Raw genomic sequence first — 26,066 nt, forward strand, 5'->3', positions numbered from 1 at the left:
ATCTTTTAGGTAAGTAATTTGATTTCGACTACATTCATATTTGACAAGAGAGTTTCTTTCAACTTACCTACCATAGTAGCTTTTTTGATTAGATTGGATAAGATATATGGAGTAACATAATTTGGATATTGGTGGACAATCTTCTCGAGAACATTCAAGTCAGTAATGTCAAATAGACAAATTCTACTTTTCTAAAAATCAAGCACTTCTAAGTATTGGGCCTTGTTCATCTTCACCTTAAAAAAATAATATTAAGTAAAAATAATTTCAGTTCATTAAAAATAAGTTTAGTTCAGTGAAATTAATTTCAGTTCAGTAAAAATAATTTTAGTTCAGTAAAAATAAGTTAAGTTCAGTTCAGTAAAATTTAATTTTCTTAAAGAAGAATTATAATAGAAAATCAGTAAAAAAATAATTTCAGTTCAGCAAAAATAATTTCATTTCAGTAAAATTAATTTAAGTTCGGTAAAAATAATTTAAGTTCAACAAATATAATTTTGTTTCAGTAAAAATAATTTTAGTTCAGCAAAAATAAGGTGAAGAGAACGGGGCCTTATAAAAATACTCCACAGTTTGTGGATTGTACTCCATCTATTCCTTATTACCTCTGTTTTTTTTAGTTGGCACGTTTTGACTTTAGCACTATTCACGCACCTCTCTTTGACTGTATTTTGTGATTTATACGTAATGAAAAATATAATTATGTGGGGGTCTTGTTAGATTCGTCGTGGGATATATCTTCAAAATATCAACTTTTTATAATTTTGCTTTTTGATAATTAAAAATATTAACGATTGAAGTTGTGCATTGACAAACGTGACTAAAGAAATATTTCAACTAAAAAGAAACGGGGTAAGTATATTTTTGTATCACTTGATCCAAAATGTGGCTTTATGGTGCAGGGGGTGAGCCCCCCATGAAGGGGTACTGTTTTTGCAAAATTAAAGGAACAATTAATGTCACTTATAGGATCAAGCAACAAATCAAATCGTTGATTTTGCATATTTTAATGATTGATGGATATAATTTGTAACTAATTTTTATTCAAAATATTGTGAGCTTTTCTTCCATTTATATTCAAATATATATTTGTGAAAATATTATTACTACAATCTTATTCTTCGACAATATCGATTACAGATTATAACTTTATTAACTCTTATGAGTTTGTACATCTCTTAGCCTCAAATTCACAAGATCAAATTCAATATGAACTCGATCTTTGTACTGTAACCATTATTGATTGAACAAGCTTATCAAAAAATAACATAATTGCGTTCACCCGCTTTAATAATACGGAGTAGAGAAACTTAATGAGCAATAAATAACAAACCACGAAAAATGAGCCAATAAGGCACTAACTAAGCAAGGTCATTAATCAAATCTCACTAAGAAGTAAGAACTCTTTAGGGATGAGCATTCCCCTATCCTTCTCTTTCACCCCCAAGTAGACCCGGCAAATAGGTCGTTTGGGTCAGGTTGGGTCATTTTGAGTTTCGGGTCAATATTTCGGGTTGGCTTTGGATCAAGTTCGGGTTGGGTCGTTTTGGGTCAGGTCAATTCAGGTTGGGTCACTTCAAGTCGGGTCAATTTTCGAATCTATATATCGGGTCAAGTTCAGTTCAGCTCAGTTCCTAATTTCCTTATCTCATAAATAATTCAGTTCAATTTAGTAAATCGGAACAAACCTTAAACTACAATATAGTATCAGAAATACGAATACCAGTAGGGTAAAATAGAAAAAATAAATAAAAATCACTAGCTTTAGAAAACTACTTGTATGCATGTAGTAGCAAGAAGACAAACAAGTTAACTAAAAGATTGAAGGTGAGCCCCTAAAACCAAAAAGTGATTTGTTTTTCTCTGAAACCCACCATGAATTCTTCTCAATGAACCCATACTCCCACCATCTTCAAACTACAACACTCTCATCTTCATCTTCTTCCTCTTTAAAATCATCATTCAATCTTAAAGAATAATGAAAATGGCCTTACTATCTTCATCTTCAACTCCCACTCTCTCTCCTCTTCCTTCTTCAAAACCCCACCATAATCTCAATCTTACCCACAAACCTTATCTTCTTCCTCTTCCCAGAAAAACCCACCTCTCAATTTCTCCAATTAGAGTTTCTGCTTCTGATAATGGAGCTGGGGTTGTAGCTTCTTCTGCTGTTGTTACTGAAGAGAAGGTTCTAGAAACCCCATCTGAAGTAAAAGGAACTGGGTCTGATTCTGTAGATTCAACCCCTAAAAAATTGGAGAAAAATGCAGAAGATGTTACAGAAGTTAAAGCTTCTGAAGAGGTTGTGAAGAAATTTGTGGACCCCAGATGGGTTAATGGGAGTTGGGATTTGAAGCAGTTTCAGAAAGATGGAATTACTACAGATTGGGATGCTGTTATTGATGCTGGTATATGCTCTAAAATTTGAATTTTTATTCCTTTTTTTTTTTTTTTTTTTTTTGTTGAATTTCTAATTTCAATTTTTGTTGCTTTATTGGTGATTTTATCCTTGATTATGTCTCTAACATTGGTCAATTTTTGCTAAATTTAATGGATTAACTAAGTATAGGTTCTATAAATTTTCATTTCTTGATTGAGATTTTAAGGGGTTTAGGTGGATTTTTTGTACTGTTTGTAGCATGTGCATTTACAAGAAGTGTAAGTTTTTATCAGTGGAGTTTAGCAATGGAACCAAATTGCTGCATTGATTCTATCGCAGTAGTTTTGCATGTTTAGCATATTATGGTAATTATTGTTTTATTCTCCCAGTTTGCCATTGCATTGAAATCAGTGGTTATCTGCTGGTGAGCTTGCTTTTAGACATGAGATGCTATAGGTGATGTTTGAGGGTCTTGATTCTTGAAGTTTCAATTGGAGATAAAAATTAAGCTAGATTTGTTAGATTAAAAAGGATGAAAATGCATTGCTCTCAACTTCTCATTATAATTGGTTATTAGATGGAATTTTAGAATGAGAGTAGGATGTTAAAGTTGGTTATATGCAAGTCATTTGTTATGGAAGATGAGTTCATCTAAGGTCCGATGGTAACAAGTTTTCGAAAGTGTAACCTTTTTCTATCGAGCTTTTTTCTAATCGGTGCTTGATTGTCAGAAGTTTGTGTGTTATGATCACATCCATAGTGACAAATTCATGGTCTGGATTGCCCGTTTTTGCTCTCTGTGAGCTATTTGTTTTTGGTAGTGTGCATTTTGCAATTTGTGTTTCATCTCTCATTTTAGTTTCAACAGTTTTTGGTCATCTGATTCATCTCTCACAGAAGAAGTATTGTTTGTGCTAATATCCTCTTAATTAGAATGATTATGCTGTTATGATCTTTGGAACTGTATTTTCCTATGGCATTAAATGAGACATCAACTATCTTCTTAATTTTGTCATGATTTGTAATCAATTGGGTCCTCTTGATGATTTGCAGAGGCGAGGAGGAGGAAGTGGCTCCAAACCTACCCAGAATCAACCACTAATGATGAACCTGTTATTTTTGACACCTCAATCATTCCATGGTGGGCATGGATTAAAAGATTCCACCTTCCTGAAGCCGAGCTTCTTAATGGTTTGTTTCCACACATAATGCACACATATTGTTCCTTAGTTATATCGTTCAACTAACTGATTTCTTTTTCCTTTTGGGTTTGGCAGGCCGTGCTGCTATGATTGGTTTCTTCATGGCTTATTTTGTTGATAGCTTGACTGGTGTAGGTCTTGTTGATCAAATGGGTAACTTCTTCTGTAAAACCTTGTTATTTGTTGCTGTTCTTGGTGTGCTGTTCGTTCGTAAGAACGAAGATCTAGATAACTTAAAGAAGCTACTAGAAGAGACAACTTTGTATGACAAGCAATGGCAAGCGACATGGCAAGATGAGAGCAATACTACTTCCAAGAAAGATTAGCCCATCTAGTTTATAAGATTTTTAATTTGAATATGGTTTTGTTTGTATGTTAAGGATAGGCTTCATCCAATATTGTATTCAGAAAGGCTTGGTTAGCACCTTATTAATACTTGTATCATTCTGTGCTAAATTTAGGAGCATTCAGTTTATTCTGCAAGAGGAAATGACAAAATGGTTTGCCAATTGCCACTAATGATTCAAACTGATGTTTATCTGTCATTTGATATGAATACTAAAGAAAAATATTACTCTTAAATATTTTAGAGGGTCAATCCAAAGATTGTCATCATTCTTGAAAAAACAAAGCATGATTTAAATTTAAGGAAAAATTGTAAATAAACACCTTTTAAAACACCAAAATTTGATTTTACCATCTGTTTTTTCATTTTTTAATTTTAAATTAACACCCCTAAAATTAAGGAAATTTATATTTCATTAACTCTTAACTAAAAATTATCGATTTTTGTGTCAAAATTTGGTCTAAAGGTTTTGACGGTCACTTTGGCCCTATAGATCCTATTTGAGATCAAAACACCTAAAAAGATATTAAAAAATACATCATTTTTACCTCAAATTAAACCCAAAGACCCCAAAACGTTAATAAGTAGTATACTAATTTTTGCATGAAAATCGTTAAGTGGTGAAAATCAAACATTTAGCATTTTAAAGGGTGGTCATTAAAAATAAAAAAAAAAAAAAAAAAGGAAAGAAATTGGTAAAATCAAAATTTGGTGTTGAAAATGGTTATTTACAATTTTTACTTAAATTGAATAATTTAAAAAAAAAAAAAAAAAAAAAAAAAAAAGGAAAAATGAAAAATTACTTATATCAATCTTTCCCCAAAACAAAATTAAGAAAAAACAAAAACAAAGAGACTTCTGAATGTTGCATAAGAATTACTTATTTCACAAGAATTGCAAAGACGGTAGCTGGTGCACCCAAATGTAATGATATGTAATCGTTAGATCACGTTCTTCTTGTTCAAATAGAAATATGTCATTTGCTAACTTCTTTTATCCTTTTCCAGAAATATGTATACAAGAATTTTAAGATACAGGATCGAGCACCAAGCCACCAAGTGGGCTTTAACCAATGATTAGCTAAAAAAAATTACTCATAAAATTTTAAGAGCAACCAAAATACCAAATCTTTGAGACAAAATAAAATTCTCTATATGATTGAAAGAAATACTAAGAACCTAGTTTTCTTATTCTAGTTCTATGATTATATAAATCGCGTAAATAATGAGCTAACGACGAGGACTTTAAGAATTAAGACCCATTACCAAGTACACTGCTTACTAGCACGGTGATTGGAACTCGAGCTAGATGGCCTTTGTCTCCTCGCAGTAACATCTCACCAAAGCTGTAGTTATTAGTTGAATCTGTTGCTTCGAGCACGATCTTGAGCTGCCGTGTAGCATTGTGACTAACAGTAAAGCTTTTTGGCGAAACCTTGACTCTCACACCCATTGGTGGCCTCACAGTGACAGTGTAGGTCTCAGATTCTTCCCCAACATTTGATACCACCCTGACTACTTTCCTTGAACCCACTAAATTTGAGATTGTTATAGTAGGGGTATTCAGATCCGAGCACCAACCTCCTTTCTTAGGTGGGCACCCAACACCAACTGCCCGCCTCACAGATTCATCATCAACCCCTGGCACAGCACAAAGAAACTGTACGTAATTCTTAAATTTGGCAATGAATACAATCCCAGGGTCAACAGCACGAGTAGGGTTGATGGATCCAGCTCCATAATCGAAAGGAGTGCCTGGTGCTATCTGGTTGGTCTTTTGTGCCATGATGGGATTGCCAGCTTTATCTGATATATCTGTTGTTGTCATCATTGCTGATATTATAGCAGATGGATTCCAGTTAGGGTGTCTGTGCTTGATTAATGCAGCAATACCAGCTACATGAGGAGTGGCCATGCTTGTACCTGATACAAGTGCAAAATTTTGCCCTGGTTGCAACAAACAACCACAACATGAGAATAGAAAACGAAAAGGTTGATAATCACATACTAGTTCTACACCGGTCCACTGATAAACAAAAAACGAAAAGGTTGATAATTTACATAAGAATAGAAAGTTAACTACAGGAAAAGTACCTTTTGCATAATGATCTCCCTCACTGTCTGGACTCCAGGCAGCCCAGATAGAAGAACCTGGAGCCATTATAGTTGGTTTCAGAACATCGGCAGTTTGTAGAAGTGCATTGTTCACATCAGGTCCTCTTGATGAGTAGGAAGCGACAATTGGTGCTTGCCCAGTGTATATTGCCTGTCTGCCATCCAAAATTCTGGCTGTTGCACCGAAAGCAAGAACTCTGCCTGTTCTACCTCTATATGTCCTTGCGTTGTAGTACTGCCAAAGGGCCTGCAATCAAATTTGAACACAAAAAGACTCACATACACTGCATACTAGGTTGCACAGTTTAACAAGTCATAGAAGCTCTCTTTCAGACATGTGTACAAAAGATATCAATTCATCCTGAAGTCCAATGCAATCCAAATATAGAGAAGAATTTATGACAGTTAACCATACCGTAGAAGCTTGTAAGTTGTTTAGGACAATTCCAGGCACTCCAAGAGTAACTGTGGTTCCCTTGATTTCCTCAGAACCAACATCAGGGTCCATTGTCATTATAAATCCAGCAGCCCCGGCAGTACGAATTGTTTCAGCAACTCTAATTATACTTGCGGAGTCAAATTCAAAATCAAAAGTATATGTGCAAATAACAAGTTTCCCGCGAACCAGAGATGGGATAAAAGCATCGGGAGTTTGGCAGCTTTCAAGGAGACCAATGCTAGCATTGTGGCGACTGACATCAGCTGCAGAAGCAATGGGAAAAAGAGCTTCTCCTGGTGTTGGAGCTGTAAAATATATAAGCTTCTTAGAAAATTATAGTAAGAGAAATGAAGTCTAGCTAAATCAAATGAAAAATAGTAGATGACATGAATTTGCGAGTCTTATTTACGTGCAAGGCCCATTCCAGATAAGCTGTGTCCGTTGCCCAACACGATGGAGGAGTTGTATTTGCGATCAATGATAGAGGCAGCAACAGTCGTAATCCATGGGCTAAAAGATAAAATTGAACTAGAAGAAGGACCACCATTACCAGCAGCTTGAACTACAACAACACCAGCTTTTGTAGCAAACAATAGTTCCATTTCTAGAACATTAAGGAAGGCAGAAGGCCCAGGTGGAACACTAGAAGGTCCAACGGAGAGGCTTAGTACATCGACTCCATCTTCCACAGCCTAGACAGGAAACAAGATCAACTAAATGAACACATAGACAGAAGCATATATAGCATCAAATTTAAATATAAAAAAATTCCAAACCTGATCAACAGCTGCTACAACATCTGACATATAGCCTCCAAATGTATAAAGAGCCTTGTAGACAGCAATGCTAACCAAAATAAGGACAATGCATTAGCAATTAAATCAGTGGATGTATCCTCGCATACAAGAAAATTCCTCAACTGATAGATTTAATTATTTTTTCTGTAACACATAAATAGGTCAGTAAGTTATCTTATCATGTTCGAATGTCTCACCTAGCTCCTGGAGCCATGCCACTTGCATTCCCATAGTTGAAGCCATTGACAATAACCGGTGTTTCATAGTTACCAGCAGCTGTTGATGCTGTATGGCTATCAGATATAGATAGTCATCAAAATAACAGAATTAAATTCAGATGAATTACCAAGTATATTATGGACCAACTGTCATTAAAGCACTTGTTATGATGCAAATTTATGATGATCTAAGGCCCAAATTAATGCTAAATTACCACTCAAGCTCTAAAGATACTGGCATGTTCATGTTATGTGACTTGCCTTCCATGACCATCAGCATCATAAGGGGAGGCATAATCACGTGTAGCATTAAAGTCACCAGCGGCAATGGCAGCACGTGCAAAATACTGTGCCCCGACTATCTTGCCGTTGCAAGCAGTAAAGGGAAACCTCTCACCAGAGGAACATTTCCCTTTAAACCTGGTACTATAATCATCCATAGAACCCTTAGTTCTCAACGATGGTAGATTAGAAAAACTTGGGTGGTTAGGATTAATTCCAGTGTCAATCAAGCCAATCACCATGCCTTCACCAGAACTCCTCGCACCACCTAAAGATGGCCAAACACCAGTAGGAATTCCTAGATAATCAGGTGTATGAGTGGTAAGCTTCTCCATCTTCATATCTTCATGAATAGCCCTTACTCCTGTTGCATTACGAAGAGATTCAACAGCCTGCAAGTGTAAAAAATTGACAGCTTATAGAACAATAGACAGTCAGAGACTCAGAGGTGCATGGACGAATAATTGAGGCAACATTGGCAGTTCATATTCGGTATTAACCCAGGAGTTCAGAAAATTTCCCTAAAATGAATTTACCTTTTTGGATGTGACATGGATGGCAAATCCATTGAGCAAATGACTGTAGCTGTAGAGCTTGGTGTATGAACCAGAATCCAGCAGGGTCTCCAATAAAACATCATGCTGCTTATCTATCATTTCTTTGTGTACTTTAATGTCATCGTAATTCCTGCAAAGAAGTGCCGTGAAAATAACACAGGGAAAACTAAGAGAATGAATAGGTATTTGCAGCATGATATGAGGGAAAAGGTGCTATAAAATACAAAGTTTATTGTTACCTGGAGCTGCCCTGGTAACTAGTCCTCGAGACAAAGGAATCACCCTCCATGAGAACCATGAAGACTTCAGCATGCACAATGAAGTGATTTAACATGTGACTACAACTAATTAGAAAGAATACAGCTAGACTTAGTCGCATTTCCATATCTACAAGTAATGGCAAATAGCAGCGCATAACGTATGTTAAAAAGATGGTACTTTTTGTCAAAGTTCAAAGAGAGAGCATTCCACCAAAAGTATTAATAGGGTGAAATCCACTAAAGACCAATCACTGCACCAGTGTTTTATAGTTGGATCAGGTGGAGAAAATGCCTTCTTGATCAGTCTCATTAATTAGGTAAGCAGGGAAGATTCACATGCTTGCATGCAACTAAATCATCTATTTCTGATGCAAGTAGTTAAATTTATTAGCACCATCCATGCATTCCTCATTCCTCACCCACCTCCTCTCTTCCCCTTACTGCGCTCTTCTATACATCCAAGAGCAAGATCTTACAAAAATAGAGGCAAACAAATTAAGGGATGCTATGTAGCCCATCTCAAAGAGCTGTTGAAGAGCAACTGTAATATACTTAAATAATCCCACCCACAGTCCCACACCTTCCTCATTTCTTAACCACTATCTCCTGCCAAAAAATTGTCATATTGTGGTACACAAAAGTGAACCCTATAAATTAATAACTGATTTAAGGAACTCAGGTGCCCTTCTTACAAAAATAAGAAAAGTGCCAGTGATATCATCAAGAATGCATAAATAAAGCACAGTCAAATACATTCCACACCAGAAACAACAATCTGAGTTCAAATGACCAATCATGATGGGACGTCACTAAAAACCATCCGGTATTGGATGACAATATAATGTGAAAAGTCGTAAAAAGATGAAAAGGGGGAACAGAGATAACAAAAGAATGATTCAGTCTATACTATTTGATTGTCATAAGACTCATATCATTTGACCTGAATACTAACAATGTCACATGACATTGGAGCAAATCTTAAGACCCTTTGACTGCTCTATATTTATATAAAAAAGAAAGTTAAACTACCAAGGAGTGGCCTGAAGGGATATAACCTTTGTAAGATGTTCAACAAAAAAAATATCTATAATTGAAGCATTACAGAGAACACGAATCAAAAAATTTAACAACATGAAGATGAATATGCACCAATCTTGAATTAAATTTCAGTAGATGCAGAATGACAGATTTATCTAGATCTCTGCTGACGAGTATATTCCCAGATAGCAATGGCGCCACTAACATGAACATTGAGGGACCTAACTACCCCTAACTGTGGGATTTCAATGCAAGTATCCAAAACATGGATTATATCAGCAGGTATACCCTCCTTTTCACGGCCAAGAACAAGGACCTGAAAGGGAAATAAACAAGTACACATCATTTCAAAACAACTAATGTGATAATCATAAAGCGAATACAAATGGGGTACAGGTCGTGTAAATGTCCATTGAGTTCACATTGACTTGGCAAAGAGGTACGGGTCGTGTTAATTTTGTGTCGGTCATTTTGGGTCTGCTAACATTTGGGTCGTGTCAATTCGGGTCGTGTCAATTCGGATCATGTATCGAGCCGATCTCATGTCATGCCAATTTCAGGTTGAGTATGTTCGGGTTGGGTAAATTTCGGGTCAAGTACGTTCGGATCATTCATTTTGTGTTGATATTGTAGATCAAGCTCAAATCGATAATTTTATTTGGTTTGTGAATTCAGTTACGATTGGAGATGAAACAGTTTGAGTCATTTATGACACTAGGCATTTTTAGTTTGGGTATTAAGTAATTTTAGTTTGGGACTTTTCGGGTATCGAGTCTGTTTAGGTCAAGCAATTCGGTTAAAATCAGATCGGGTCAACTTTAGGTTGGGTCATTTTAGGTATTGAGTCAACTTCGGATCGGGTATAATTGGGTCGGGTCATTTCAGGTATCGGGTCAACTCCACTTTCGGGTTAGTGTCGGGTCACATGTCGGGTTAGGATTGCCAAGTCTTTCACATTCTGATTAGTTGCATAATAAGTAAGCACTAAAATCTTCACATAACTCTGGATAATGTACAGCAAATTCCTGACATCTATAACAGTAACTAACCGTTCGTTGGGGGAAGCTGTACTTGTCCAGGGTTATGCTATTTGCAGTTTGTTCCAATCCCAAAATTGCAAAACCCTCTCGCTTTTTTTTCTCCAGAAAGTTTTTGACACTATTCACTGGGACCTCTATGATGGGAACCCACTTCTCTGCCGTGACACTGGCAATGTAACATATATTAATTAAAATAATAATTAATTACATGCCAGAAAGCTATCAATCATAACACGAGGACAGCTTTAAGGATTAAAAAAAAAATGCAAGATCTCTGTAAAAAGTTTCAACCAAAAAAAACAAATAAATTAATAAATAAAACACTAATATATTAAAAATATTTCCAACAGTCACTCTCAAATTTGGAAAGCTTATGTTCTAAGCCAACCCTTTCTCATGGAAGAGGTCGAATGCTCATCAATCCATGACATTTGCTCACAATTTGTTTCCCAAACAGGATTTAGTGGGTTTACTCACAATTCCTCTCCCTAGTCCCTAGGGCCATGGAGCAAATCTTGCAAGGTGACCAGAAAACATGGCATATAAAAATTATCCAGTCATTTACATATATTTAATATATCTATGGTTTAACAGGAAAAATGTCATCAATAATGAAATATGAAGATACAGGACAGACTTTCTTTCAAAAAAAAAAAGTTATAGGACAGACTATTAAAGCACAAGAGCGCGATTCCAATTATATCACACAGCTGAAAAAGATGCACTAAGGAAAGTGCCATGATATAAACCAAAAGGGATACGAGGCACACGGCTCCAAAAAGAGAAGTTAGAGACTCCTTGTTTTGTGGATTGATCTCTCTATCCAATTCATCCATAATTCCACATATAGGCAGACAAAGAACCTCCCATCCCTTACACATACCAATTTACCAAACTCATTGAAAAATCTATACATAATCCAGCATTGTAGCAAGGAACCCCCCAACATGACCCAACCATGGCAAAAAGTTGGTTTTTTTCAATAGTTACCTACAATGCCCAAAAAAAAAAAAAAAAAAAAAAAAAAAAAAGGAAGAGAGAGAGAAGAAGAAGTGGCAGGTAGTTTCTCACCATTGGGGAATACAAACACACACATTAGGCTACAGGAATAAATTGGGTCTTTGAACTTGCAGTATATTAGTACAGGGTTTCTCAAGAAGCTATAGATGTACCATACTTTAGAATACAAAAAGGATTAGCAAACTCATCCAGCACCCCTCTTGCTTGTCCATGGACGCAGCTAACTCATTGCTAGTGAACCATGTTAAATATGTGTTCTTATTATCTTTATTCTCTTTTGCTGAAACGCCTATGAGAATTTCAGTTTGTAGTGATAATAAACTTAAGTTCTCTTTAAACCAAATAAGATATAGAAAGCAAGGGGGATTAAATTTCCATCAGAAATCAGGGGAAAGGAAAAAGAAAAAAAAAACCAACTTGCAATACATTAGAAAGGGACACGCCAGGAAACACCCCATGACAGTGAGTCCGTAGTGAAGCTAAATACACCACTCCATCCCATAATTAACCAAAGAAATTTCCTGACCATGGAACATCCTATAACCTAGGTTGCACGGAAACGGATATGGGGACAAAAACGGGTACGGATACGGGGACGGGATAAGGCAAAATCAAAATTACAAAAAAAACGGATACGGCAAAAAAAAAATCAGCAAAATATAAATCCATATAAGTTTTATAAATAAAATAAAAATCCACACATAAGAAATTAAAAGAAAAAAATGAAAAAGAAAAAGAAAACAAAGCACAAACCTACTGTCTACTACAGTGATTTGAAAGAAAAAGAAAAAAATTCAAATAATTACATAACCATTTACGTAAAAAGAAAAAGAAAAACATATATAAAAAAAAAATTAAAAAAAAAAAATAACTGATTTACTGCTTAAGGCCAAGAGAGGGCATATGAGAAGTAGAATTGTAGAAATAGAGGTAGAAGGTAGAGTAAATCGAAGTTTTGCCGGTGTTGGGTGGGTCGCAAATGGTTGCCGGCAAGGAATCGTGGGTCGCAGCAGGTGGTCGCCTCCAAATCTTCAAGGAATGGGCTTCTCAGTTTCTAGGGTTTTTGAGAAATCAGCCTGATCTAAGTAAATTTGGGGGTTTTTTTAAAAAAATGGATTGGGTTTGTATTGGTTCAGAATAGAAGAGAATTTGTCCCCGAAACGTTTCTGGAGCTGCTCCCAGCTGTCCCCAAAATAGCCTCCCATACCACCTTTCGTGGGTACGCCATGGGAACGTATCTGGGCCGTACCCGTACCGTACCCGTCCCCGGTACAGGAAACGGCTACACTTTGGCGTATCCGTGCATCCTTGCCGGCTATAACTGCTCTCCAGAAATTGGATTTACATAATGACAAGAATCTCCACTATATATTAATGTTTATAGACGATCTTCACTGACATTTGTTTCATACATCATTCCATCGAGGTTTTTCTAATTCTGAGTGATAGATAATCTATACTACTATATAAAGAGAAAGGGCCTTTTGGGTGATAAATTTGTCTTTCCCCAAAATGCCCTTCTCAATTTACAAAATTACTTATTCATTAATTAATATATTTTTTTTTTTTTAAAATGAAAAAAATTCATTCATAACTGCTCCAAAAAAAAAAAAAAAAAAAATTTATCTATTCTTTCAAATAAAAAAACCAAAACTAAAAACTAACTACCCACAAACCAGAATTATTATCACTAAAAACAAACCAAAATTATCTACTTTTCATCAATAAAAAAAAAATGTAACTAACTACAAATCACATTTACTTTTTATTTTTATTAAAAAAAACCACGTTAAATTTTGTTGAAAGATAACTATAACATGATTTTATTAAAAAAAAAAAGGAAAATTAATACCAATATAGTTCCCTCAAAAAAATCTACATTACAAAGAAAAAAAAACCTTAAAATTTATTAAAAAGATTAAAAGGAAAAATTATACATCTATCTAATCTATATACGTACTATTACCGTAAATGTTTACTCTACAGTTTTCAATCTTTTATATAAAAACTCAACGATCAACAATATTTTTTAAATTAATTGAGGTACACGAAGTGGAGTAGATGTCCTATTGACAATTTTTTTTTCGTTCTTAAATTTAAAGTTTATGTAAGTATTGATTTTCGAAAAAATCCACAATAACAATATTATGAGTAAAATAATAAATTTCCTATAGTGTACACGCGTAACGTGTGTCTCGTAGCTTGTTAAGTTAAATACAAATTGGAGGAGATGTCAAACAGAAGAAAGAGAGTTCTTAATCAAACCTTATCATCTGGAACTGTTTGTCTTGTAGCACATTAGCATCTGCTATTGCCAAACTACTTGCTTTGAATACCTGCTAGACACAAAATCGAACCCATTGATAGACGATGAACAAGCATTATTAGCATATGTGAAGCTCAAGAGGGAATACGAAGAAAGGATAAGAAGCACAAAATGAAGAAAATAGAAAGAATAATAAATGCCAAAAAGTAATTCTAAAGTCCACACACCTCACAAGTTCTTGCCAACCCAGCAAGGTTTGGTATACGATCAATGAGAGATGCAACAAGAATGATTTGCTGTCGGTTTGCCTTGACCTTTTCCATAGATATGGTTCTTGACTGCAATACTTGCTCAAGAAGTTGGTCCTCCTTTTCCAATTCTGCTAAGTAAAGACAGAGTTCAGGGGGGGGGGGGGGAAATGTTATGATAATCCATTGACATCAGCAAGAGAACTAGTATTTTTTGCATGCCAATAAAAGTTGGTTACAATTGTGAAAATTATATATAGCAGAGGAATAAGGTGTGAGGGGGGCTTCTAGCTTTTTATGTAACACTATTTTGTGGAATGGAGAACAACGTTAAAGGCATGCAGAGGGAATTGAAGCACCAAAGAAACAAACTTAAAGGAATCAAAGAATTTGTTGCCCTCCACCATAATTAAGGTGCAGATCATGCTAAACACTTGCTCCAAGTTAAGTTAATTATTCAAAGGTAGGAAGGAGATGGTCCTCCCTTTTGCGCTCATTTCTCCCTCCATCCAGCCCTAAGGCATTAATTTCTTGAAGGATTAAGAAATAGAAGACATGTGGAGGTCAACTCCCTAGAAGTAGGAGGGAACCAAACTTCAGACAAGATTTCATCTAGAAAAAGTTTCCTTAGGCCCTGTTTGGAAATTAGCTGATTGGTAAGAGCTGGTTGCATTAACTGTTTTGAAAACCTGGTTGCATTAGCTGTTTTGACTAGCTGATTAATAAGAGATTTTATGTAGAGTTGTTTGGTAAAATTAGCTTATTATTTGTAGTTGTTTGTTAGTTGAACATATGAAATGACAATTTAGGACATTAATAATTTTTTTTTTACTTGACTAGGGTAAGAAATTGGGAGGGTAAGAATGTGAATTAGAGTAACTTTTAGGATAAAATAGTCTTTTGACATCCATTACTCAATAAGCTAATCTAAAAAGCTCTATTTTTTAGCTTTTTACAAATTAGCTTATTTGCCTCAATAAGCTCATTTAAAAAGCTCTTTTACCAAACAACCAAATTAGATGATTTATGTAGTCAAACCTCTAACTTGGTCAAATAAGCTCATTTTTGGTCAAAACTCTAATTACCAAACATCGCCTTAATGAGACCATCTGCCTTCATACTTTGTATATGAGTATAAGACATCACATCAGAGAAGACATAATATAAAACTTATATTGGTGTAAGGTTGCTAATGCTTTGACTCCTCCACATAATCCAACTTAACAGAAACTATGGGCACTGGGTAATACTTTATGAGTTCTTTTTTTCATAGTCTCAGTTTTATCATGAATATTGAATACTATGCCAAAGAAATCAATAATCATCTTTGAATTCTTACCATCATTAAGCAAATCGTGCTTAGACAATGTGAACTTCTTCTGAAAATCCAATGGAGTATTACTTAAGAGTGAAGCAAGCAATATTTCTTGTCCTGCATTTGCTGAATGAGACATACAGTCTCGATCTTCTGCAATCATTAAAGTCTCATTCTTGAGAGTAGATTCATCCTTGGCCATTGAATTTCTGAGTTCTTCTCTGACAGCCTACGTATTGCAGCATGATGAGACAAGGCCAGAAAGCAGAAAGTGTCTAGAAGAGAACAACTTACATTTAAAAAGTTCATCACTCGATCTATTAGGCACGTTGGAACACATTCAAAATCCATATCCTACATAATACAACAAATGAGATATCAGCAGAGAATATTGTCCAAAACCACCAAGATACTTCTCTAAGTAAACACTGCAGCTTTATAATTCTCTCTGTTCAATAAATCACCCTTAAGCATGCAGAAATGATTATCAGAAAACACAACTTTAAGCATGCAGCCATAAAATGAATGATCTGCAAATGAAACAACACTGCCTTCATCCTATATTATAGTCCTCATTTCCATTTTTATGGTCAGATTTTAAAAACTTGACCAAATACCAAAAAAAAAAAAAAAATATGTAAATTAATGCTAAATTTGTCTCAATGTGTGGTTTTATGTATCAACTTTTTATAGTTTTTGTTAATACATAATTAAAAATATAAATGACTAAAGGTAATTCTTGAGGACCGTGCAAAATGAAATAGACTATATTATGAAATGGAAGGAGTAGATACTATTAATGTGTTAGGGCTTTCAGTAAAGTAATATGAAGATCTGAAGATCTGTCTTAAATGTAGTCGCACCAATGGTTCTTTTTCTATTAATTTTCTTCATTCCCCTTATTTTCTGCTACAGTTGATATTGAGGAGTGATATTAGTTTTATGAGAAATGAGGGTGTGTTCCTATTGTGGTGTGGAAGAAACCCAAGTGCCAATACAAAATCCTCTCTTTTGTTCCAAACAATTATCTTCTCATGTCAATACAACAATAAGGAATAAAGAACGCGGAAAGAGGCACTCATTAGGCTTACTCAATTTAGTTACTAACAGAGTATGTTGTATGATAAAGAAGGGGGAGGTTGCATGTTTTTAAGCCTAGCTATGACTAAAACAAATAAGAGATGCTGAAATAGGCTGGTTATTAATGCCAAAGGCACCTAATCTCCAACCCAATACTAGTGAGAAACTATAATTAGCCCCTTAATAACCAAACAAATTCAGTAAGGCCAAACACACCAAAATAATAATAATAATAATAATAATAATAATAAAAATCAGCTTAAAAATTGCACTTTGAGCTCCTCCAGTACTATGAGTAGCATCACAAGGTAACATGAAGCAGAACAGGACCAATGTCTTCAAGAAACTAGTAAAAAATATTGTACCACCATAGTACAAGAGAGAACCCAGTGGCATCCCGACAGAATAGTTCCCATATCCTGTCATTCCACTCTAAATATTTTAAGGATACATTATGATTGACATCAAATAACAAGTAAAACAGAAGCAAGTGCTGGGTGCAGCTGAATGAAGTGAAAAGGTATAACTAATATTGTCCTCCCTTAATAGCGAAACATCTAACCTCAACACGGCTGGAGAAGATTCCCGCAGGAGTAGTAGATTCAATAGGATTAAAAACGTCAAGATACCCTTCCAATGAGGCTCGCAATCTGCAAGCAACAATACTGACCATCAGAATACCCCAAAACACAAGAGATATGCTTATCAACAGAACAACTAATTATCGATGAAATATATATGAGAAAAAAAACGACCAGCATCCCAAACTCTATACTTATAATTAACCTCAAACAAATGTTATCTATGATAAACAGAAGAATATCTTAGACTGGCAGAAAATAAGCACTTAGGGCCTATTCTGATTTACTAAACTGAGCTGAGTTGAACTTATTGGAGCTAAGTTGAACTGACCTGAACTATTGGAGCTGAGCTGAAGTGAACTGATTGGAGCTGAACTAAACTGAACTGAAATTAAGCTGAAGAGAATAGGCCCTTAAAGGAAAGTGTCAAACACCGCTAAAATAGAAAGGTGCACTGGAAGAATTTTAAGTCACTTTTTGACAATTAATCAGGATACTACATGGCTTTGCAATTGCTTGTCATTAAAAGAGAAGATAAAATCGTGAGATCCAAGCCTTTTGGCGGTGCATAATGTCATAACTTTAAACATATGAGATGTGACCCATGCTGAATAGAAAATTACAGTATCTTTATACTGAATAAATGATTCCCCCCCCCCCCCCCCCACTGATGTTAAACTCCAATGAAAAATTGACAAGGTTATGGAAGAAAACAAGTCGAAGATATCAAATTAGTGACAGTAAAAAAAAAATAAAAAGGTACACAACTATAACAAGCCTCTACACAATTTGCAATTGATCAAGAAAAGATGACAAATTAAATAAAAAAAGTTCCTTCAACATTCAACCTCAAAGTAGCTGTGAAGATACAAAATTTCATTGGTCTTGTAGAATAAAGAGCGCAATGAATGATAAGCCTCCAGCTAGATAGTCAAATAACAAACCAGGGATACAAGGACCACAAAGGGAAAAATTTATAGGCTACAATTATTGTCATTCAGATCAATACGGGTTTTGGGAAGAAGAGCAAAAATAAGCAGCATTAAGTTGCAGTTTATACCAGCCAATACATAAACTAGAAACAAGGATGTGGAACAATGTTGGAATATTCCTCAGCCTCATCAATTTATGATGAAAAATGCTCATCATGCAAAAATAACATCTTCTTTATTTTCCTTATGGTGACACAAAGACATACATTTTAAAACCAAAAACTGAAAAACTAGAGATAGTAGTACCTCGCACAGTCAGGATTTAATTCCAAGTATGACTTCAAATTTCTGAAGCACCTTTTCTCCAAAACAATTGATCCAGACCAGCTAGAATCTATTTCCGGCAGTAGCTTACAGAAAATTTGATATACCAGCAACTGAAAATTTAAAGTTTTATATATAAAATGACTCAGATTTTTAAGAACTTTACTGTTCACAACAAACATTTACCAGAAAGGAAAGAAGGTAAGACAAGTGCAGCACAGAAAAACCTGAGTAAAACCACGTAATGTGTGGTGGTGGGAAGTCAACAATGGAATTAAAGGTGGAAGCAATTCATCTAAATGCTTAGATTGAGCTTCTGCCTTTGCATGGATCATGACATTAGCTGCTATATATACATATGAGGACAGTGCCTGCATCCAATTCTAAAGTTTAGTTGCCTATATCAAGAATCAACTGTTATCCAATATTAAAAAAATAATAATTTAACCCAATCACTTTTCACAGAAAAAGGAGAATAGTGAAAGAATGGATAAATGATAGGGTCGTAAAAGTACATTATTTTATTTATTACTCTTGATTTTATATTGACTTTTAATGATTTAAATGTTTATTAAGCAATTTTTCTTCCCGAGACACGAGTTACTACTATTTGATCTATTTGTTTATAGGAAGGAAGATTACGGTATCAAAATGCATTTACCAAGCTCGGAAAAAGAAGCAAAGCTTACAAGACCAAGTGAAGTCACATACTTTAAGCCCAATAGTCACATGGATCCTAAAATATATCAACTTGACCCTCAACCAAAACAAAAAGAACAAAACATAAAGAAAAATAAAGGAGCTGCTACTCATTGTTCTTGCGGGTAAAACACAAAGTTCTCCACCGACTTTCGCGGGTACCAAACTGTCAAGCAAGAGATGATAAAGATGAAATTGGATAATTATTGGAGCGAAAAACTCGGATTTGCTGGGGATCGAAGACTCCTATGGATATATATGGGGATGCCGAATTGGGGGGAGGAGGAGAGTTTTATTTTTGGGGGTTTCTTCTGGGCAATTTTTGGGAGCTAGGTTGAGGAACAAATTGAAGAATTTCATCTGAAATTTGGGGCGATATCTAGCAACGGGCAGGAGGCGGGAGCATCTTGAAGCAGTGGAGTTCGTTTCATCTTCTCTTGTAATCATCAAATTGAGTTTGGTATTACATTAGTTGAATGTCTACTTTTACTCTTTATTTATTATTGGATTTATTTGATTTCGATAATCATTGTTCATTTTGTGGTTAGAATATTGGACTACTTTTTATTATTATGTTCAACATTATCAGTTTATTTCAATTGATTGGGTGGTGATTATTGGCACTTTGTTCACTTAATTTTGTTATCTGATTCATTATATATCAGTTCATGGTTTAATTAGCTAGTTTAATTATTATTATGCAACTTAACTTTGGAATTCTCACTATTTGTATTATTTCGAGCTTTAACATGTCAAGCTAGTTTTAATAAGGGTAGGGAGATATATTATGCATTGGACTATTGTATTGTGAGAATAGATTTGTTGTAATTATTGGGTATTATGCTTATGTCTTGATTGGATTGATAATTTGGTTTATTGATATGAATTGGTTGGATTATATTTTAGACCGGCCATCTATAATATAATCTACTAGTTTGATTGCTAGGATTTTAACTTGTGGTACGTAATTGTCCTTGTTAGTTTCCCTTGGTAGCAATTAGGAGTTTAATAGGTGATTAAAGCTTGTTATAATGCCTAAGATTATCAACCCTTTGAGTTGCACGAATCCGAGCTTGTGAGGTTTGTGGCTTAAGTTAACTACTTCCTCGTTTTTAATGCTGCTAATTAATCGAGTCTAGAGAGCTTGTTTTAGATTATTAGTTAGTTAGACAAAACTCCAAGAGCTTGTTTGGTTTATTTGCAATTAAGGGAAGTTTTGAATGCCTGTTTGTGTCAATTGGTTGACATTAAGGTATAACATGATTTATATAATTCGATGATCAATTAATATTCCAATGCTATAATAAGTCTGCCGATCCCTACTTCATTATCCTTGATTATATCATATTTTCATTTTTTTAATTTATTTCTCCGTACTTTATTTTTTATCTAGTTAGTAGTTTATTTATTAGATCATATCATTATTTCTTCAAAACAGGGGCTTCTAACTTACACAAGTAATAATTTGATAATCTAATTCTCTGTGGGATCGACCCTAGCTTACCCTACTACATTTTAGGAGGTTTTAGTTGGGTTTATTTTTGGTAGACACGCAACAGTCGTACCAATAAACAGTTAGAAATCACAACAGGACAAGATGCTAAGTAGAAAAAACAGTAAGAGCGCAGCCCCATACACAAAATGATGCATTCACTTGCAATAATATGAAGACAACAAGAACCATACACAAAAGGAGGGCTAAGGTCAAACATTACCTGCCCTCAAACAGCCATAGCAATCCCGGGAATGAATTTATAGATACAACACATTATCAAATATTGCAAATCGCTAACCAAAAGCAATCACACCATACATGCAGTGCACTGCATCCAGTACAAAACAGAACTATACTGATCTTTCTAAGACATCTGATTGTCAAGTCGTCAACTATGCCCTCCGACTTTAATCAGTCCAATCGGTTGTGAAGCAGCCGTACAAATAAAGTCCTCCCCCCCCCCCCCCCCCCTTTATTTATTTAACTTCTTTTAACAAAATGCACACTTTTACATGTCCTCAATTACTAGCTAAATGGAATCATGGGTAAGTGTTGACACTGTTCACATTTTCTTATCAAAAACAACAAAAACAAATAAGATATGAGACCATTCATGTGACTGTTAAAATGTTAAATTTGTAATGTTCCACAAATTTTCTTCATAGCAAATTTGCTTAACAATTAAAAAGCCTTAAAATATTTTTAAATGATTATTAGACAAAAAATTGATCTGTAAGAAAACACATTATAGCCAGTATATATCAACAACATACAGAATTATACAATCAGTCATTATTAGTCATGTTGTAAGCTTCAAACGAATGAATCTCTCACTGGAAAAGAATGAAAGAGAAAAAGATACAAACCTGAGTCTTCATATTGTAATCACATAATATAGGAGCTAAATGCTGCCGTACCTGTGATGTAAGTAATAAAACAGTTCAGAGATCAATATTCTTTTACTCTATCACTGACAAAAAATATTACAACAATATCCCCAGATAAAGTAGTGGACGAGCAGAGGTCCTCCTATAGAAGAAGATTTTAAATACAACTATACACACCAAACACAATTATTGTACAATAAGCTGTAATCACACATTAAACTGTCAAATTCATGATTCATCACATTATAGAAGATAACACTCTGTGAAATGTTATTTTTTTCATAGAGAAAGTAATCTCATAAGTAGATTTTGCTCCAACTGCCAACAAATTTTAGACAACAAATAAAATTTGCCCTTGAAACCAACGTTGTCTATTTACGTTTATTACAAAACGTTTATAGCATATTTTGATCACTCCCATATTTAAATTTTGGTTTATCTTACAAAATTCATACTTCCTCCGATTCTTTTTAATTGCATCACTTTCCTAAAACGGAAGTTTTAAATTAGTTGCATCACTTTCCTTTCTAGTTAATTAATTCTCTCTATCTTTCTCCTTTCACATCGGTCCATTTTTTTATTCTCTCTATCTCTCTCATCTACAAAAATTGCCTAGGAGTCCGCAGTTTGCAAAGTGATGCAACTAAAAAAAAACGGAGGAAGTATTAGTGTTGTACTTCTAAATACTAAATAGGACTTTGTTATTTTATTTAATCACGACGCTAGGTGATGCACAGTATTTAGGAGAGGAGATAGATAAAGTCATAGAGATATAAAGTTGTACCCAAGTGAAGAGGAGAATGGAGATAATTTTGGCTAAATAATGTTGCAATTAATATGCAACTTCCCAAAGAGATTATGTTGCGATTGAATGGAACAAAGGAAGTTTTATTTAAATTCAAACATCCACAATATATACCTCTATTCTTCCTTATCCTATGGATTTACTATCAACTAAAACGATGTAAACTAAATCAACAAAAACGTAGACAAAATAAAATAATCAAACAGATATAACATACCAAGAATGGAAAAGTAAGGTAAACATGTATTGCAAAAGTTTCCAAGTACTGCCGAACTGCAGGCAAGTTGTTTCTCTGCAACAAAATGTGACTATCATAAGCACTTCCAAGATTTAATAGTCAGTTTCCAACTCCACTACCCCTGTCCCCCCCTCCTTTTTTTTTGGAAAAAAAAAAAAAAAAAAAAAAAAAAAAAAAAAAAAAAAGGAGACAAAGATGAAAGGGCAGACAGCAGTATTTATAGATTAAGCAGAAAGACCTACAAATGCATAATGTGCTCTTACAGGCATAGGCATATCAATCTTGGATACAAGAATAATCTATATACTTCTGTCTGATTTACATCTTCAATCAGCAAGTAAAAATGAAAAATAAAAAGCTTAAATTCTAGTGGATAATATTTAGGAGGTTAAGTTTCTGTATAGATGAAAGTTCTCCAGAAATTTGTGCATGGCCAGCAAAAGGCAAAACCATTGTCAAACATACAGAAATTTAATTTATGTATTCCAGATGGTCCAAGAGGTGGATGAAATGCAGCTGGTGTCGATGAGGGTTTTTTCTGGGCCAACACATTATATTTCGTGGGCATTGTAATAAGGTGTGTGCTTTAGCTCACATTCTATATTGCATTTGGGCTTTTCAAAACCAAGGAGATTATCTTTACACCTTGACTTGTCTGGCACCTTATTCTCAGATAAGTTCATACAAATATAGTGCAGATAAGTTCTTAAAAATAAATTGCAGATGAGTCAAAAAAAAGTTGAAGAGAGCACATCCTTTCCTTCCTGAAGCCCTTATTCTCTCCAATTCAATAAAAAATACAAACCTACTTCCTATGTTTACCAGAATAGTCCTATTAGGTTTATTCCTCTACAAAGAAGCATTTAGGGTTCTTAGGTTGAGCTCTGCATCATATCCATACCATAGAACGAAAAAAGTCAGCTGCTTCTATCTCATTAATGGTAGACTGATTTCCAGAGTGCACATAGTGTAGCATTTTATCTAACAAAGTTACTTACATACAATGATATGGACAAGCTCTGTATAACTTGCAGAACAATATCCTGATCAATAAATCTTGATAGAATACATAACATTTGCCAAGCCCGGACTTTTCGACGATGAGTCTGTTCAACACAAAGAGACCCTCATCAGCTAATGGAGGAAAGCAACATGGACTAACCTAATTTATGGTTATTGAACTTCAATGCAAAATGAGTTACAATTAAGTGAAAAATAAGAAGATACGAAAATCAATAGCAAGTCGTCATGCATCACAAGGTTCCTTAGTAAGAACAATCAAACCTACAGTTCCTGAGTTGGTGCAAAGGCAATCATGGAGCATGAGGACTGATGATAAAAATTTATTTCTAGGATTCATAAGTGGATTTTATGTAAGTTTTAACATCATCTACATTCCTACTAAATCTCAATTACGAGATTAGGTTTTAACATGAGCAGATATTCCAGGATAAAACCTTTTAAAATTAAACATTAAGTTTGAAACTCAAAATTTTTAATTTAGAAATTTAATATATCTTTTAGAATTTCAATTTTATTTAAATATCGTCTTTTCAATTTATAAAAACAATCATTCTAACATTAATATAGCACGTTTAATAAAAATTTCCATCGTCATGAGTTAATTTTAGAATTTATGTGATGATTGTTCTAAAACAATCATTCTAACAATCAGTAATAAAAATAATTCTAACATTGATGTGATGATCGTTCTTTAACCTATTTCCCAAGATCTCTCTAACTGCTTACAGTTAAGGGGTTCATCCCTAGAATTTATGTTGCATTACTCCTTCCGTTTTGGAATAATTGACACAATTCCCTCTTTAGGCTGTTTCAAAATAGTTGACACACTTCATAAGTGGAAGGGACCACCATTGTTAACTTATATTTACCATACCCACCATGGCCCACTAACTTTTCCCACAATCACGTGTCCCTCTTTTAATATATATAATTGAATCCATTAACTTTACATTCCATTAAACATTTTATTTCTACACTTCCGATGATATTAATAAACTGAATTTTAAAACTCTTTTGTTTCCACATACTAGAGTTTGTGTTATTGAGCAGAAATCTTTAGGATTTAGGGCTATAACTTAAGCAAGTTCTTTTGTGTATGTATAGGCTTTTAGTGAAGCCTAGAACAAACAGAGAAGACTTCAAGTAAAACCAGTAAGTACAACAGTTAAAGGGGCTGCTTTGGGGAACTGAGTTTTAAGAGGAACTCAGAGTGGCCCTAGTTAGCAATAGAATTGTAACATTGTTGTTTCCCTTGAATGAAAAGGTTTGAGTCAGGGCAATCTTCCTGTAGGGCCCAAGATTTTTCCTCATGAAATCTTTCTTGCACTTGTTTACTCATTACGAATTCACATGCAATTTTAAATTTCCAAAATTCTTAGCAACAAGTTACACACAAGAATGCAACCACCTTCTGCAGTGCTCCATCTAACTATCAATTTCATGTCCAAATCCTACCTCTTGCATATTACTTTGTACTGAAATTATTCAAACACGTAATCCAGTTTAACCTGGAGAGGTGTACTACTCACCGCACTATGCTTCTTATATAGTTCTTTTGCAAGATCCTTGTCATTAACCTACAAAAATAAATGATGATCAAATAAAAAAGTTCATATACATGATTATGTAATGATTATGAAGAAAAAATTCATTTGTGCAACAATAAAAATGACAGAGAGATCAAGAGAGCATGCAAGGAAAGATCATTAATATCCGAGAAGGAAAGAAACGGCGATGAATAGTATATACAGCACACAACAATGATAAACATACTTATATACCCCTTAGAGGGAATCCCAAAATAGTTTCATATCTGACCCCAAATTAAAGTCAAGGAAAACTAGGAACTAAGAAAAGCTTAACTCAAAAATTTAAATAAAAAGGCGCTTCGATGTTCAGCTGATCTATATTACTTTAACCCTGTGAATCAAGACTTGAAGCTGGGATGCACATATAACAGAGTTGATGCACTGAATTTTGTAGATGCATTTACCCTAAAGTTGTTTCCCATACTTACCACCAGGATTCAAATTCTCCTACAAATGGTTGAGGTGAACCACCAAGAAATCTACCTATGAAATCAATAGCACCACTCACCTGCCTATTCACCTCGAAGGTCAAAACCACCATCATCAAAGACCCTGATCATGGAAGGTTAATATCTGATCTGATAACAATTCTATTTAAACCAAACAAAATAATTACTAATTAGTTTCCCTTTCTTGATTCTTTAGGCTTTCTCACATATGAAACAATGAACCAATCAGCCTCGAATCTTTTTCAGCATCAAAGACCCTGACTATAGAAGGATATTATCTGATCTGATTACTATTCTAGAAATGAATCTTTCCTCCAAATTTGATTGATTCACAATTAGAATACTACTATAATGTGGCAGTTTCAATCTCAATTAAAGAAAGTATGAAAATCCACTGTAATTCTCTGTATAAAACCTAAGGCTAAAATGGAGAACAATCCTT

General features: G+C 34.5%; 3 protein-coding genes across 4 annotated transcripts in view; 1 reads left to right on the top strand and 2 right to left on the bottom strand.

Annotated features, from left to right (window-relative positions):
• Positions 1-1,832: 1,832 nt before the first annotated feature.
• On the top strand, positions 1,833-4,097 carry LOC145567851 (light-harvesting complex-like protein 3 isotype 1, chloroplastic). Its single transcript, XM_081627257.1, has 3 exons — positions 1,833-2,408; positions 3,434-3,571; positions 3,658-4,097. Exons 1-3 carry the CDS (start codon positions 1,979-1,981, stop codon positions 3,906-3,908), a joined length of 819 nt encoding a protein of 272 aa, XP_081483383.1. The 5' UTR covers positions 1,833-1,978; the 3' UTR covers positions 3,909-4,097.
• Positions 4,098-4,545: 448 nt separating this feature from the next.
• On the bottom strand, positions 4,546-9,104 carry LOC145569336 (subtilisin-like protease SBT2.5). The gene is made up of 9 exons (XM_081628687.1): positions 8,575-9,104; positions 8,315-8,465; positions 7,758-8,170; positions 7,476-7,571; positions 7,258-7,327; positions 6,891-7,173; positions 6,458-6,786; positions 6,022-6,289; positions 4,546-5,874 (listed from the first exon to the last, which is right to left on the bottom strand). The coding sequence occupies exons 1-9, from the start codon at positions 8,748-8,750 to the stop codon at positions 5,180-5,182; spliced, it is 2,481 nt and encodes an 826-aa protein (XP_081484813.1). The 5' UTR covers positions 8,751-9,104; the 3' UTR covers positions 4,546-5,179.
• Positions 9,105-9,457: 353 nt separating this feature from the next.
• Positions 9,458-26,066, bottom strand: part of LOC145567852 (uncharacterized) — a 31,824-nt gene continuing 15,215 nt past the window's right edge. The window contains exons 23-35 of one of the 2 annotated variants that reach the window (XM_081627258.1): positions 25,116-25,163; positions 23,562-23,669; positions 22,543-22,617; positions 21,500-21,550; positions 18,667-18,810; positions 18,422-18,552; positions 17,165-17,252; positions 15,817-15,876; positions 15,547-15,751; positions 14,187-14,338; positions 13,959-14,029; positions 10,683-10,839; positions 9,458-9,949 (exon numbers count right to left, since the gene is read on the bottom strand). In XM_081627258.1, coding sequence (XP_081483384.1) covers positions 9,785-9,949; positions 10,683-10,839; positions 13,959-14,029; positions 14,187-14,338; positions 15,547-15,751; positions 15,817-15,876; positions 17,165-17,252; positions 18,422-18,552; positions 18,667-18,810; positions 21,500-21,550; positions 22,543-22,617; positions 23,562-23,669; positions 25,116-25,163 — 1,455 coding nt within the window. In that variant the 3' untranslated portion in view covers positions 9,458-9,784. Of the gene's footprint in view, positions 9,950-10,682; positions 10,840-13,958; positions 14,030-14,186; positions 14,339-15,546; positions 15,752-15,816; positions 15,877-17,164; positions 17,253-17,514; positions 17,580-18,421; positions 18,553-18,666; positions 18,811-21,499; positions 21,551-22,542; positions 22,618-23,561; positions 23,670-25,115; positions 25,164-26,066 lie in introns of those variants that run through there. The other variant, XM_081627259.1, reaches the window with a different exon arrangement.

This window comes from Chenopodium album, chromosome 11 (genome assembly GCF_948465745.1).
Source record: "Chenopodium album chromosome 11, dcCheAlbu1.1, whole genome shotgun sequence".
In the NCBI taxonomy this organism is placed as follows: Eukaryota; Viridiplantae; Streptophyta; class Magnoliopsida; order Caryophyllales; family Amaranthaceae; genus Chenopodium; species Chenopodium album.